This window comes from Mesoplodon bidens (genome assembly GCF_964165515.1).
Source record: "Mesoplodon bidens genome assembly, chromosome: 8".
In the NCBI taxonomy this organism is placed as follows: Eukaryota; Metazoa; Chordata; class Mammalia; order Artiodactyla; family Ziphiidae; genus Mesoplodon; species Mesoplodon bidens.
Genome location: NC_138165.1, coordinates 48,094,292 through 48,107,355, shown reverse-complemented (window position 1 = coordinate 48,107,355; position 13,064 = coordinate 48,094,292). Strand labels below are relative to the sequence as shown.

The 13,064-nt window shown below is 35.6% G+C and overlaps 1 protein-coding gene across 1 annotated transcript in view; it reads left to right on the top strand.

Annotated features, from left to right (window-relative positions):
- EPC2 (enhancer of polycomb homolog 2) overlaps window positions 1-13,064 on the top strand; it is a 109,139-nt gene that overhangs the window by 59,992 nt on the left and 36,083 nt on the right. Inside the window, exon 3 of the mRNA XM_081243075.1 lies at window positions 8,279-8,424. Coding sequence (XP_081099201.1) covers window positions 8,279-8,424 — 146 coding nt within the window. The remainder of the gene's footprint in view (window positions 1-8,278; window positions 8,425-13,064) is intronic.

Here is a 13,064-nt window from a genome sequence, read left to right as displayed (position 1 = left end):
CTCATCCAGTTTCAGTTTCCTCTAATATTATCATCATGCATTACTGTGGCACATGTGTTGAATCTAAGAAATCATATTGGTACGTTATTATCATTACCTGAAACCCAGACTTTACTCTGATTTCTCAGTATAGTTTTAATTTGGATTTCTTACTATGAATGAGGTTGAGGGTCTTTTCATGTGTTTAGAATCCATTAGCATTTTTATGTCCTGAACTGTTACTTGCCCAGCTGTCTATTGAGTTGTTAGAAAACACAGGAGGAAGAATCTGAAGGAGGAGAAAAGAGAAGACTAATAAGAAAAAGCATAATTTGAGGGAGAATAAAGGGATCATTATCTTTATACACCTTTTTTTTTTAAATCAGTATCACACCCCCTGGGTCCTATCTAATATCATTAGGCTCTTTCCCCTCTCTAACTATGAAAATCTCTACCTGAAAATTCAGAGTATCCACTTAACGATTCTCATGGTCTGCGGTTCCCATAGTTGTAGTCATTGCTACTGATTTTGACCAGTAATACTTTTTTTATATATAAAAAGTGAATTCTTCAAAGTGGGAGAGGAATGTAGTTTGTTGGCTAGTCAGCAGAAAGACTACGAGAATAATCCTGATTATAGTATAAACCTGGACCTCCTTATAGAATAAATTAGTTGGTAGACGGCCTTGGATCACTATATAATCTTGTAAAAAGTGGCCTTGAACTCTTCTGCACTTCACTTTCTTTTTCTGTACATTGGGAAGAAAGTGTAAGTAAGGTCTCTACTCAAGTCTTATAACAGTAGGAAATCTTGGAGAATCAAAGTCAAGAATTCTGACTTTATCAGGATTCATATGATCTCTTGGTACAACATTTAGAACAGCTAGATTTGGAGGTTATCAGAACCTTGGAGAGCTCCAAGCAGAGGAGGAGATGGTGCTTGGGTTGTTTCTGAACTTTGAGATATACTAGTTCATCATTAAGTATCTTTGAAATTTATTTGAAGCCTGAGGATCTTAACAATACAAGAATTTTAAAAATTCATTGTATTTCACATTAGGAATAAGTAAAGTTTATAATCTTTTAAGAGTGAAGACTTGGGTTTAGGTTAGAGGTCTTCAAAATGTTGTCCAGCATCACTTGGGAACTTGTTAGAAATACAAATTCACAAGGCACACTCCAGATCTACTGGGTCAGAAACTGATCATGAAGCTCAGCAATCTGTTTGATTCAATCAGATGATTCTGGGAATGCTTAATTTTGAGAAACACTGTTTTAAAGGCTTTGATGCTACTTATGTCAAGGAGAGACTTGTGAGCCTTTGTCAGATCCCTGGACTTCCTTAGAGTTAAGTATATGGGATCTTAGGAAGATGTCTTATTCCAACTGCTTCCTAGTTCATAGGTCTACCTGGTCAGAGCCCACTTTAGTGTACACTGGGTTCCATTTAACTGAGATTTAGATATGCAATAGCATTGCTGATGCTAGATTTGTAAAACTCTTCAACTCTACTTTTAAAAAATATATATGTATTTTATATATGTGCATACAGCTTCTGTGGACATATGGTTTTGAATTTTTGTCCTACTATTTGAAGGTACATTGGAATCATACAGCCTCCTACCCAAACTCATTATTGATAATTTATGTCTTTTGTAGTTAAGCATATTCTCTTTTTTCCTGCTACCCTCTCTGTCTGGAATTACCTTTCACCACTTTCTCTATGCTTTATGGTGTTGTTATCTATTTTAATTTAGCAGGGAGCCTGTTACACATGTTGTACATGTTGTATAGTCAGTGTTTGTTGTTACTGGGTTCAAAGGATTAATAAACATAATTTTGGAAAGTTGTATAAGAAAGGAAATGCAGAGCTGGAAGAAGAGGTAGACTAGAGAGTTTTTAAGTGAATGACCCTCTTATAAGTGTTATTGTTAATACTTTAAAAGAAGAACCTTTACAAAACAAGGTGTACTAGTGCCTCTGTCTTATTTTGTTGCTTGCATCAAAGGGATTGGGGGAAAAAAGAAAGAAAGAAAAAAAAAGAAACAAAAAGGGATTGGATGTTGGCAAATAGTGTCCAGAAGTAAGCATTTAGGAAATTTGAAGGTGCATGAAAGGAGCTTTGTATAATGTTGCTTCTTTTTATGTTAAAAAAATTATCATTGATGATTCATAAGTAAATGTTGGACATTTTCTAGATGTAAAATAACTTTAAGTGGGAAAGTCCTATTAGAGTTCATTCTCATTTTAATTTTTATTGTTTGTTTTTAACAAATCCTTGAGTGCGCGGTGCACTGGGTTTGCAGTATCTTCTTTTACATGCACTGTAGTCAACTGGCATTTGTTTTATTTGTAAATTAATCTTTTTTATTTTTTGGTTATTAAATGTATGTAATTTATTATCTTAATCATTTAAGTCCATGGCTGAACAAAAACAGTCTTTTAATTTATTTCCCATTGACAGTCAAAGAACTTTTTATTACAGCTATTATGATTATAAGGGTTTAATTTAGCATCTGTGTGGTGTAGTGGGAGAAGCACTGAGCTCTGAGTCAAGACCCTGAAACCTGTGCTCAACTCACCAAAGTTCTTAACCTCAGTTTTCTGATCTGTAAGATAAGATGTTTCCAACTCTAGGTCATGCAACTTTTTATTATTTGTAAACTTTTTTGTTTTGTCTTGCTTTTTAATATGACCCTAGTGTACTAGAAAAAGAAAAAAGGTAACAAGGAGATTTGAAAGAGAAAATTCAAAATGGATTCCAAGAATAAGAAAAAAAATTTTTTTAATGAAAATTATCCAAAGTTTACTTTATGACAGTGAGATTTTTACTGTATTAAATATTGTTGAGTAAACATTTTTTAGTTATGTAATTTTCCTCCACACCTGTTGTTTTTCCACCAACACAAGGAAGGGGAATTACACGATTAATTGAACATTGGGGTTCTGGTCTGCAACTACCCTTAGGAACTATTACTTTTTTTTTTTTTGGCTGCGGTGGGTCTGTGTTGCTGCATGCAGGCTTTCTCTAGTTGCGGCGAGCGAGGGCTACTCTTCGTTGCGGTGCACGGACTTCTCATTACAGTGGCTTCTCTTGTTGTGGAGCACAGGCTCTGGGCACGTGGGCTCAGTAGTTGCAGCACATGGGCCCTAGAGCACGCAGGGTTCAGTAGTTTTGGCGCATGGGCTCAGTAGTTGTGACTCACGAGATCTAGAGCACAGGCTCAGTAGTTGTGGCACACAGTGTTAGTTGCTCCGTGGCACATGGGATCTTCCCGGACCAGGGATCAAACCCATGTCCCCTGCATTGGCAGGCGGATTCTTAACCACTGCACCACCAGGGAAGTCCCAGAACTATTACTCTTTAAGATTTTTACCCTCTGTTTACTAGAGAAGAGTAACTACTATATAATTTGGGTAAAGGTAATTGGAGTCTAGATGTCCCAGCATATTTTGTTTATTCTAGTTTTTCTCTTGACAGGTTGCACATAGATTTAAAAAATTTTTTTACAATCTTGAGTATTCCCGTTCTTCCTGTTGTTAGAACCTAGCACATTATAGACCCTTAATGATATATGTTGATCTTCAGAGAAAATAAACTCATAAGGAAAGGAATCTGAAAGCATAGTAATAAATATTGTCTCCATTCTCATGGCCTTTAGTGTCTGCAGCCTTTTTTTTTGATTCCTGTTCAGAAGACAAGCAACTTTAGGTTTAAAAAAATGTTCCCTAATAAAAATGGAGTAATCTTTTTTGTTTTTTTTGTGGTACGCGGGCCTCTCGCTGTTGTGGCCTCTCCCGCTGCGGAGCACAGGCCCCGGACGTGCAGGCTCAGCGGCCATGGCTCACGAGCCCAGCCGCTCCGTGGCATGTGGGATCTTCCCAGACCGGGGCATGAACCCATGTCCCCTGCATCGGCAGGCGGACTCCCAACCACTGCGCCACCAGGGAAGCCCCAAAATGGAGTAATTTTGATAATAAAAAAACATTTAAAATCAGGAATTGCTGTTCTCTTGTTTATATCACTTTATCTACATGTGAAACTGTTTTAAATGTCAAGAGTATTGTTTATGGTTTGTTCCTGTTTCAAATTGAAGAAAAAAAACGTGTGGATGAGTGAATTTTTAGGTGAAAATTTTTTCTTTAATATGAAAGTAAACTTAATTGTTAGAGGTGTGGAAGAAGAAATATACAAGATATTGACTCAGTGTAAGAAGCAGCTGTCAAACAATACATCTGTCTGCCCCTTCACTGGAAGTATTCAAGGTGGATTGGACAGCCGTTTTTTTTCTCCTTGTTAGTAACTTTATTGTGATTTTAGACAATTACTTTTTATCATAATAACTGTCTGTTGGGGTTTGTTTGGTTTTTGAACTAAGATGGGAGGGAGAAGGGTCTGCCTCTGTGGGCCCTGATCTTCCTTAGATGGAACTCCAGTTTCTCGCTCTTGAGCACATAAAGCGATCTGCTTAGCCACTAGACTACATTGGCCAGACCTTGAAGCGAAACTCTCAGGAAGCTTTGTCTGCTGTGGAGGAAGAACTCCTTCAGAAATTTTCCTTCTTAATCATATTTGTTTTAAATTTTTTGGCTGCTTTTGTTTAAATTTTCTTCTTAGGAGTCAGCTTTGCCCCTTGTGACTCAGGGACAGTGCATAGTGGGACTTGTACCTTTGCTAGGTATTGTATGCTATTGATGAGCACAATTCAGTTTCTCATTAGGGTCTTGGTGCAGACCAGCTTATTATTAGATGCATTGTAGACCACACAGATGACCCTAGTTTGCCCATTGTTTTACAAGATGTGCCTATTACTCTATGGTGTGTGGAAGAAAGAAATGCAAAGCCTTCTGGTCTTCAGATTTGTAAACTGCTCTCCTGTCCCTCTGCAAGTTGAAAGTGAGGATATGTACATAGGTGACCAGTGTATAGAGCTTCTTCAGCAAATCTTCATGTTAATGATGTTTTCTGAATAAACAAGCCCAAATATGGTTGGGTGCATTCCTAATCTTTTAGTCCAGACAGCTTTGTTGAGCTTGTTAGCAGTATACACATGAGGTGTTTCCATCTCCTTCATGGTGAGTTTTCAGATTTCTCAATATATGAGGTGTATGTTCCATGGATGTGATTGTGAATATTGGTAGTGTATTCTCTGGTCACTCTCTTTTTGATGGCAGGATGGCCTTTTTTCTCTTTATTTCCTAGAGCCATGTTGCCTGGGACCTGGTAGGAAAGGAAGAACATGAGGGATATTGCCAGGCTTGTTTTAAAAGGGTTTACTCATTTGGAATGGAAATTGAATCATTATCATCAGTAGCACACAGTATCCATCAGGGGTGCAATTCCCTTCCAAAGAACTAGAATTCAGAAATATGTACCCAAATTAACCTCTTTACTGCCAGTATCCAAAAGGAGCATGATATATAGCCATACCGCTCCTCTAAATCAGAGGACAGAAAAGATATAAACTGGGATATCGTCATGTAATTCAAAGGATATACTATAATACTTTGTTAAGACGAACAAACAGTATTCTAAGCCCCACCTGAGCCAGGTGCTTGACAGACGTGGAGCTGAGTGGTACTGGGAGGACTGCTTTCCACACTTCCATCTCTGGACACAGCCCACGCCTTACAACACCTTGGCAGGTATCTGACAATTCCCAGGCTCAGCTGCAAGCAGCTGCATTGCTGGACCGGTTCTGGAGTTGAATAGTTTTGGAACTAACCAGATGTAGGAGAGACTTGGGATGCACTGCGGGAGAAATAAAATAAGTAATGATTTTTAAACACACGCACACACACACACACACACACACAAACAATGTTCTAAGTCCAGTGACCACCAGGTATGTGTGTTTAAAATCTTGAGAGACGGAAAGTTCTTTTCCTATACAGGAGTGTTTACAAGTATAAGTCAATACTGTCATACTCCAAATGAGGAACTACAGACAGGGATTCATCTCTTCATCTACTATACCTAGCTTTCTACCTAACGTATTAAGTAAGCACTTAATAAATTGAATTAGTACTAAACCAGGATTTTGTATGTTTTACAAACATCTTTTGATTTACTCTGTAAACTGTTTCTGTGATACATGTAGGAGATAGGTATTATTTCTAGACAGTACTAAGTATATCCATATTTTTGGTAGCATAAGCAAGAAATGGTAGTAGGAAATTATAAAATCCTTCTTGTGCTTTCTAGAGATGGATGGTGGTGATGATTGCACAGCATTGTGAGTGTACCTAATATCACTAAGCTGTACACTTAAAAATGGTTAAGATAATAAATTTTGTTACTTGTATTTTACCACATTAAAAAAATAAAACACTTTCTCTTGACACCCCCATCCAAAAAAAAGCCCTTTGAATGCAAATTGAATGTGAGTAGTAACATAGATGCTTATATAATTATTTAGTTGATTGCCTGTGAAATATTTTTATATACATTTCTCTCATTTATTTATCAATTGGTAGATTTATAAACAATATCTCATTCATTACAAAAAAGAGCTATGACATGGGGAATCTATCATTTAGGATTTTATAAGAAAAATAATATCAGGACATGTGATCTAGATAAAATTATTACTTTTGTCCTTCGTAATACAGATTTGCTGTACAGACTACTCTGCACAAGTGTTTATGATACATTGGTATAGCTCAACAACAATCAATAAAAGGGGGGAATGGGGTCAATACTACATGGAAGTTGTCCTGGTTCTTCTATGATTTTTCTTTGCCAAAGGGGGCTGGAATAGCAACAGAAGGATTACAATCTTCAGTAGAGAGGAGCAAAGGCTTTTCCTGGACTGCTTGACATGGAAAGAGTCCTTTCAACTCTATATTAAAAAAATTAAAATTGAATGCCTGCACCTAAGATTCCTTTCCCAGAAAGGTATACCCCCTAGCCTTGCACAGCTCTCATATAATGACAGGTTGCATTTCCTGCTGGAGCCCCAACGCGCCAAGTTCCCTTACCGTCTGTGTTCTCTCAGTATCCACAAGCCAGCAATTCCATTCTGTTATTTTTGTGCATTTTTAGTATCGCTTGAGGTAGTAGCCAGCTATTCTGAGTGGCTTACGTGGCCATCTACTGTAATGTTTATGGTTTGCTTGGACTCTGATAACAGAAAGTTACATAGATTTTACATAAGCCTGTTATTTTGGATATAGAGGATTTTTTTTTGAGGAACTCATATCATGTTATAGCAGGAATGTCTATACTTTTTATAGTACTAATGTAAATCAAATTATAGTGGTCCATTCTAAATATTAGTGAGTACCTCATGCTGATTTTTGTCAGTTCATAAAAAGAAGCAGTTGACTTCAGGGGCCCAGAAATAAATTTCTGGGCAGATTCAGAATTCAACTTCTCAGAGCTAGGCAATCCTTAAAGAAGATTTCATTTTAAATAGCAGATTTCTTGCTGTTAGCTCACATCCCTAAGAATATTCCAAGCAGTATCTCTTGATAACGTGACATATTGGTTGTTCTCTTTGTTAATGGATGATAAAGCCTGAGAGATAGCCAAGAGAAGAAACTGTACCCCAAAAAAGTGAAATTTTGAAAATTATACCTTCCTATCAATTTTTGCTTATCTTTCATACTCATCCTCCTCCACCTTCCTCTATTTCCCCTTCCTCCCACCCTCTGCCTCTGGTAACCACAAGTCTGATCTCTTTCTATTAGTTTGGGTTGTTTTTTAGGTTCCACATAGAAGTGAGATCATACATTATTTGTCTCTCTCTGATTTATTTCATTTAGCATAACGCCCTCAGGTTCATCTATAATGTTGCCAATGTTAATTTTATTTATTTATTTATTTTTAAAGAAAACTAGTCTGTCAGGCCAGCACCTCTTTTTTGTTTGTTTGTTTAAATCTGTTTTATCTCCAGTGATTTGAAATGCCATTCCCATCATATATTTTATACTTGAGTTTATTTCCGGACTGTTCATTTTGTTCCACACCTTCTCTTTATGCTCCCAACTACCATGTGAATAAATATCTTTTTTTATAATTGCTACTTTATATTTTAATATATGTATTTGTGACCCTTTATTTTTAAAATAAAAAATTCTAGTTGCTGTTTTTACTGTTCTGTGAAACTTTAAATCATATGTGAATTAAAATTTATTTTTTCTTCAACTGAGTCTCTAAAACCAATTTTTTGATGTCTGCTTGTGAACTCCTCTTTGGTCAATGCCTTATACTTTGGGAGTATTCTGTGGTTGAATATAAACACTATATAACTCCATGATTTCTCCTGAGTTTGAAGAATTTCTTTTTCTTTTCTAGCCTTTAATCTAGACAACGAACAACCAGATTATGATATGGATTCAGAAGATGAGACCTTATTAAATAGACTTAACAGAAAGATGGAAATTAAGCCTTTGCAATTTGAAATTATGATTGACAGACTTGAAAAAGCCAGTTCTAATCAGGTACTGTACCTTGTAAAAATGTCTCTTGTATTAACAGTTAATCTAATTAGCAGCTTTATTTTGTATTTTCTTTAGACCTGAGTATATTACATTTTACTGTCTCTTGAATTTCTTTTCCTGAGATCCTAGAATTTCTATTTACAATATTCCTTGACAGTTCAATATTCCTTAAGGAATACTTAAGCCTACTTTCTTTGAATAGGAGCATGAAGGGTACAGTTCCGACTTTTTTCTTATTTGGATATAAAACTAATACTAGGTACATTCTTATAATATTTCTTGATCCTTTTCATGGAGCTGTCTTTCTGGTGCTTCAGTAACTGACTTTGCTTGGCTGGGTGTCTTAGGTAGACACCTCATACCAATTCAGTTGCTCGGATTTATATTAAGGTACTCTTATCATTTAAAATGTATTTTAGTTTTACTTATTTATATATTATTTAAAATTTTAAGTGAAGGAAAAATTATTCATAAAGTAATAAAGAATTTTCTTTAATGGGACATTCTATATATGGTATAGAGAATTTAAAATGGTATGTTCCTTCTGGAAAGCAATTAGGCAGCATATGTCAGGATCCTTAAAATGTTTATACCTTTTGATTTCGTGGTCCTACCTCTAGGAATCATTCCCAAGAAAAATAATTAGTGAAGGTGTCAAAGATCTCTGAACAGGGTTGTTAAGAATAACTTATGAGTTGTCTGTAGGATGGAATATCATACAACCATTAAAAATTGTTATTTTGAAGAGTATCTAGTGGCACAGGAAGTTGATCATTATATAATGTGAGATTTCAAAAACAGGACATGGAATTATTGAAGGTTTGTTTAAAGCATTTCTATATGTGCATAGAAGAACAAGAATGTACAACAAAATGCCAACAATGGTTATATTTAGGTGCTGGAATTATGGGTGATTTTATGTTCTTTATTCTATTTTTCTATATTTTCCAAATTTACTATAATGAGCATGTGTTGATATTACAATTAGATTTTAAAACTTTTAAAAAATAATTGTTGGTATACCTGTGTGGTATATTAGTATGCTAATTTTTATTTATGTAGTAAGAAGTTACCACTATAAATAAATAAGTTTTTTACACTAGACTGTTAAAAGTTTTCACTTGTTTACCTATACAAATTCATTATTTTCCCTCCAACTTCCAAGTAAGTCCTTTAAAACCCTGAGGCATTACCAACTCTTCAGAACATTTCCCAAACTTTTCCATTGTAAAGTGACTTTCTTGCATATTTAGCCTTTCTACCAGCCTCCCCAACCCCATTTTTTTAAATTAAAATAAATTTTCTATTGAAGTATGGTTGATTTACAATGTTGTGTTAATTTCTGCTGTACAGCAAAGTGATTCAGTTATACACCGAGCTGAGCTACTTGTGCCATACAACAGGTTCCCACCAGCTATCTGTTTTACACATGGTAGTGTATTTATGTCAAACCTAATCTCCCAATTCATCCCAACCTCCCCTTCCTGCACTGTGTCCACTCGTCCATTCTCTACGTTTGTGTTTCTATTCCTGCCCTGCAAATAGATTCATCTCTACCATTTTTCTAGATTCCACATATATGCATTAATAGATGATACTTGTTTTTCTCTTTCTGACTTACTTCACTCTGTATGACAGATTCTAGGTTTATCCACATCTCTACAAATGACCCAATTTCATTTCTTTTTATGGCTGAGTAATATTCCATTATATATATGTACCACATCTTCTTTATCCATTCATCTGTTGATGGACATTTAGGTTGTTTCCATGTTCTGGTTATTGTAAATACAGCTGCAATGAACATTGGGGTACATGTGTCTCTTTGAATTATGGTTTTCTCATGGTATGCCCAGGAGTGGGATTCCTGGGTCCATGTGGTAGTTCTATTTTTAGTTTTTTAAGGAACCTCCATACTGTTTTCCACATTCCCACCAACAGTGCAAGAGGGTTTCCTTTTCTCTGCACCCACTCCAGCATTTATTGTTTGTAAATTTTTTGATTATGCCCATTCTGACCGGTGTGAGGTGATAACCTCATTGTAGTTTTGATTTGCATTTCTCTAATAATTAGTGATCTTAAGCATCTTTTCATGTGCCTCTTGGCCATGTGTATGTCTTCTTCTTTTCTATGTACAGTGTCACGTCATCTGCAAATGTCTATTTAGGTCTTCTGCCCATTTTTTGATTCAGTGGTTTGTTTTTTTGATATTGAGCTGCATGAGCTGTTTGTATATTTTGGAGATTAATCCGTTGTCTGTTGCTTCATTTGCAAATATTTTCTCCCATTCCATGATTGTCTTTTCATCTTATTTATGGTTTCCTTTGCTGTGCAAAAGCTTTTAAGTTTAATTAGGTCCCATTTGCTTATTTTTGTTTTTATTTTCATTACTCTAGGAGGTGGTCATAAAAGATGTTGCTGTGATTTATGTGAAAGAGTGTTTTTCCTGTGTTTTCCTCTAAGAGTTTATAGTGTCTGGTCTTACATTTAGGTCTTTAATCCATTTGGAGTTTATTTTTGTGTATGGTGTTAGGTAGTGTTCTAACTTCATTCTTTTTCATGTAGTTGTCCAGTTTTCCCAGCACCATTTATTGAAGAGGCTGTCTTTTCTCCATTGTATATTCTTGCCTCCTTTGTCATAGATTAGGTGACCATAGATGTGTGGGTTTATCTCTTGGCTTTCTATCCTGTTCCATTGATCTATATTTCTGTTTTTGTGCCAGTACCATACTGTCTTGATTACTGTAGCTTTGTAGTATAGTCTGAAGTCAGGGAGCCTGATTCCTCCAGCTCTGTTTTTCTTTCTCAAGATTACTTTGGCTGTTCGGGGTCTTTTGTGTTTCCATACAAATTGTAAAATTTTTTGTTCTAGTTCTGTGAAAAATATCATTGGTAATTTGATAGGGATTGTGTTTAACCTGTAGATTGCTTTGGGTAGGATAGTCATTTTCACAGTGTTGATTCTTCCAATCCAGGAGCATGTTATATTTCTCCACCTGTTTGCATTGTCTTTGATTTCTTTCATCGGTGTCTTATAGTTTTCTGCATACAGGTCTTTTGCCTCCTTAGGTAGGTTTATTCCTAGGTATTTTATTCTTTTTACTGCAGTGGTAAATGGGATTGTTTCCTTAATTCCTCTTTCTGGTCTTTCATTGTTAGTGTATAGGAATGACAGAGATTTCTGTGCCTTAATTTTGTATCCTGCCTGCAACCTTCCCAAATTCATTGATTAGTTCTAGTAGTTTTCTGGTGGCATCTTTAGGATTTTCTATGTATAGTATCATATCATCAGCAAACAGTGACAGTTTTACTTCTTCTTTTATAATTTGTATTCCTTTTATTTCTTTTTCTTCTCTGATTGCTATGGCTAGGGCTTCCTAAACTATGTTGAATAATAGTAGCGAGAGTGGACACCTTGTCTTGTTCCTGAGTTTAGAGAAAATGCTTTCAGTTTTTCAACATTGAGAATGATGTTTGCTGTTGGTTTGTTGTATATGGCCTTTATTATGTTGAGGTAGTTTCCCTCTATGCCCACTTTCTGGAGAGTTTTTATCATAAGTGGGTGTTGAATTTTGTCAAAAGCTTCTTCTGCATCTATTGAGATGATCCTATGGTTTTTATTCTTTAATTTGTTAATATGGTGTATTGCATTGTTTGATTTGCATATATTGAAGAATCCTTGCATCTCTGGGATAAATCCCACTTTATCATGGTGTATGCTCTTTTTAATGTGCTGTTGGATTCTGTTTGCTACTATTTTGTTGAGGGTTTTTGCGTCTGTGTTCATCAGTGATAGATATATTGGTCTGTAATTTTCTTTTTTGTGATGTCTTTGTCTGGTTTTGGTATCAGGGTGATGGTGGCCTTGTAGAACAGGTTTGGGAGTGTTCCTTCCTCTGCAGTTTTTTGGAAGAGTTTGAGAAGGATAGGTGTTAACTCTTCTCTAACTGTTTGATAGAATTCACCTGTGAAGCCATCTTGTCCTGAATTTTTGTTTGCTGGAAGATTTTTAATTACAGTTTCAACTTCCTTACTTGAGATTGGTCTGTTCATATTTTCTTTTCTTCCTGGTTTAGTCTTGGAAGGTTATACCTTTCTAAGAATTTGTCCATTTCTTCCAGGTTGTCCATTTTATTGGCATAGAGTTGCTTGTAGTAGTCTCTTAGCATGCTTTGTATTTCTGTGGTGTCTGTTGTAATTTCTCCTTTTTCATTTCTAATTTTATTGATTTGAGTTCCTCTCCCTTTTTTTCTTGATGAGTCTGGCTAAAGGTTTATCAATTTTGTTTATCTTCTCAAAATCAAATTTTAGTTTTATTGATCTTTACTATTTTCTTCATTTCTATTTCATTTATTTCTGCTCTGATCTTTATGATTTCTTTCCTTCTACTAACTTTGGTTTTCTTTGTTCTTCTTTTTCTAGTTGCTTTAGGTGTAAGGTTAGATTGTTTATTTGATACTTCCTTGTTTCTTGAGTTGGGATTGAATTGCTATAAACTTCCCTCTTAGAACTGCTTTTGTTGCATCCCATAGGTTTGGGGCCATCGTGTTTTCATTGTCATTTGTTTCTAGAAATGTTTTCATTTCTTTGATTTCTTCAGTGATCTCTTGGTTATTTAGCAGTGCACTGTTTAGCATCCA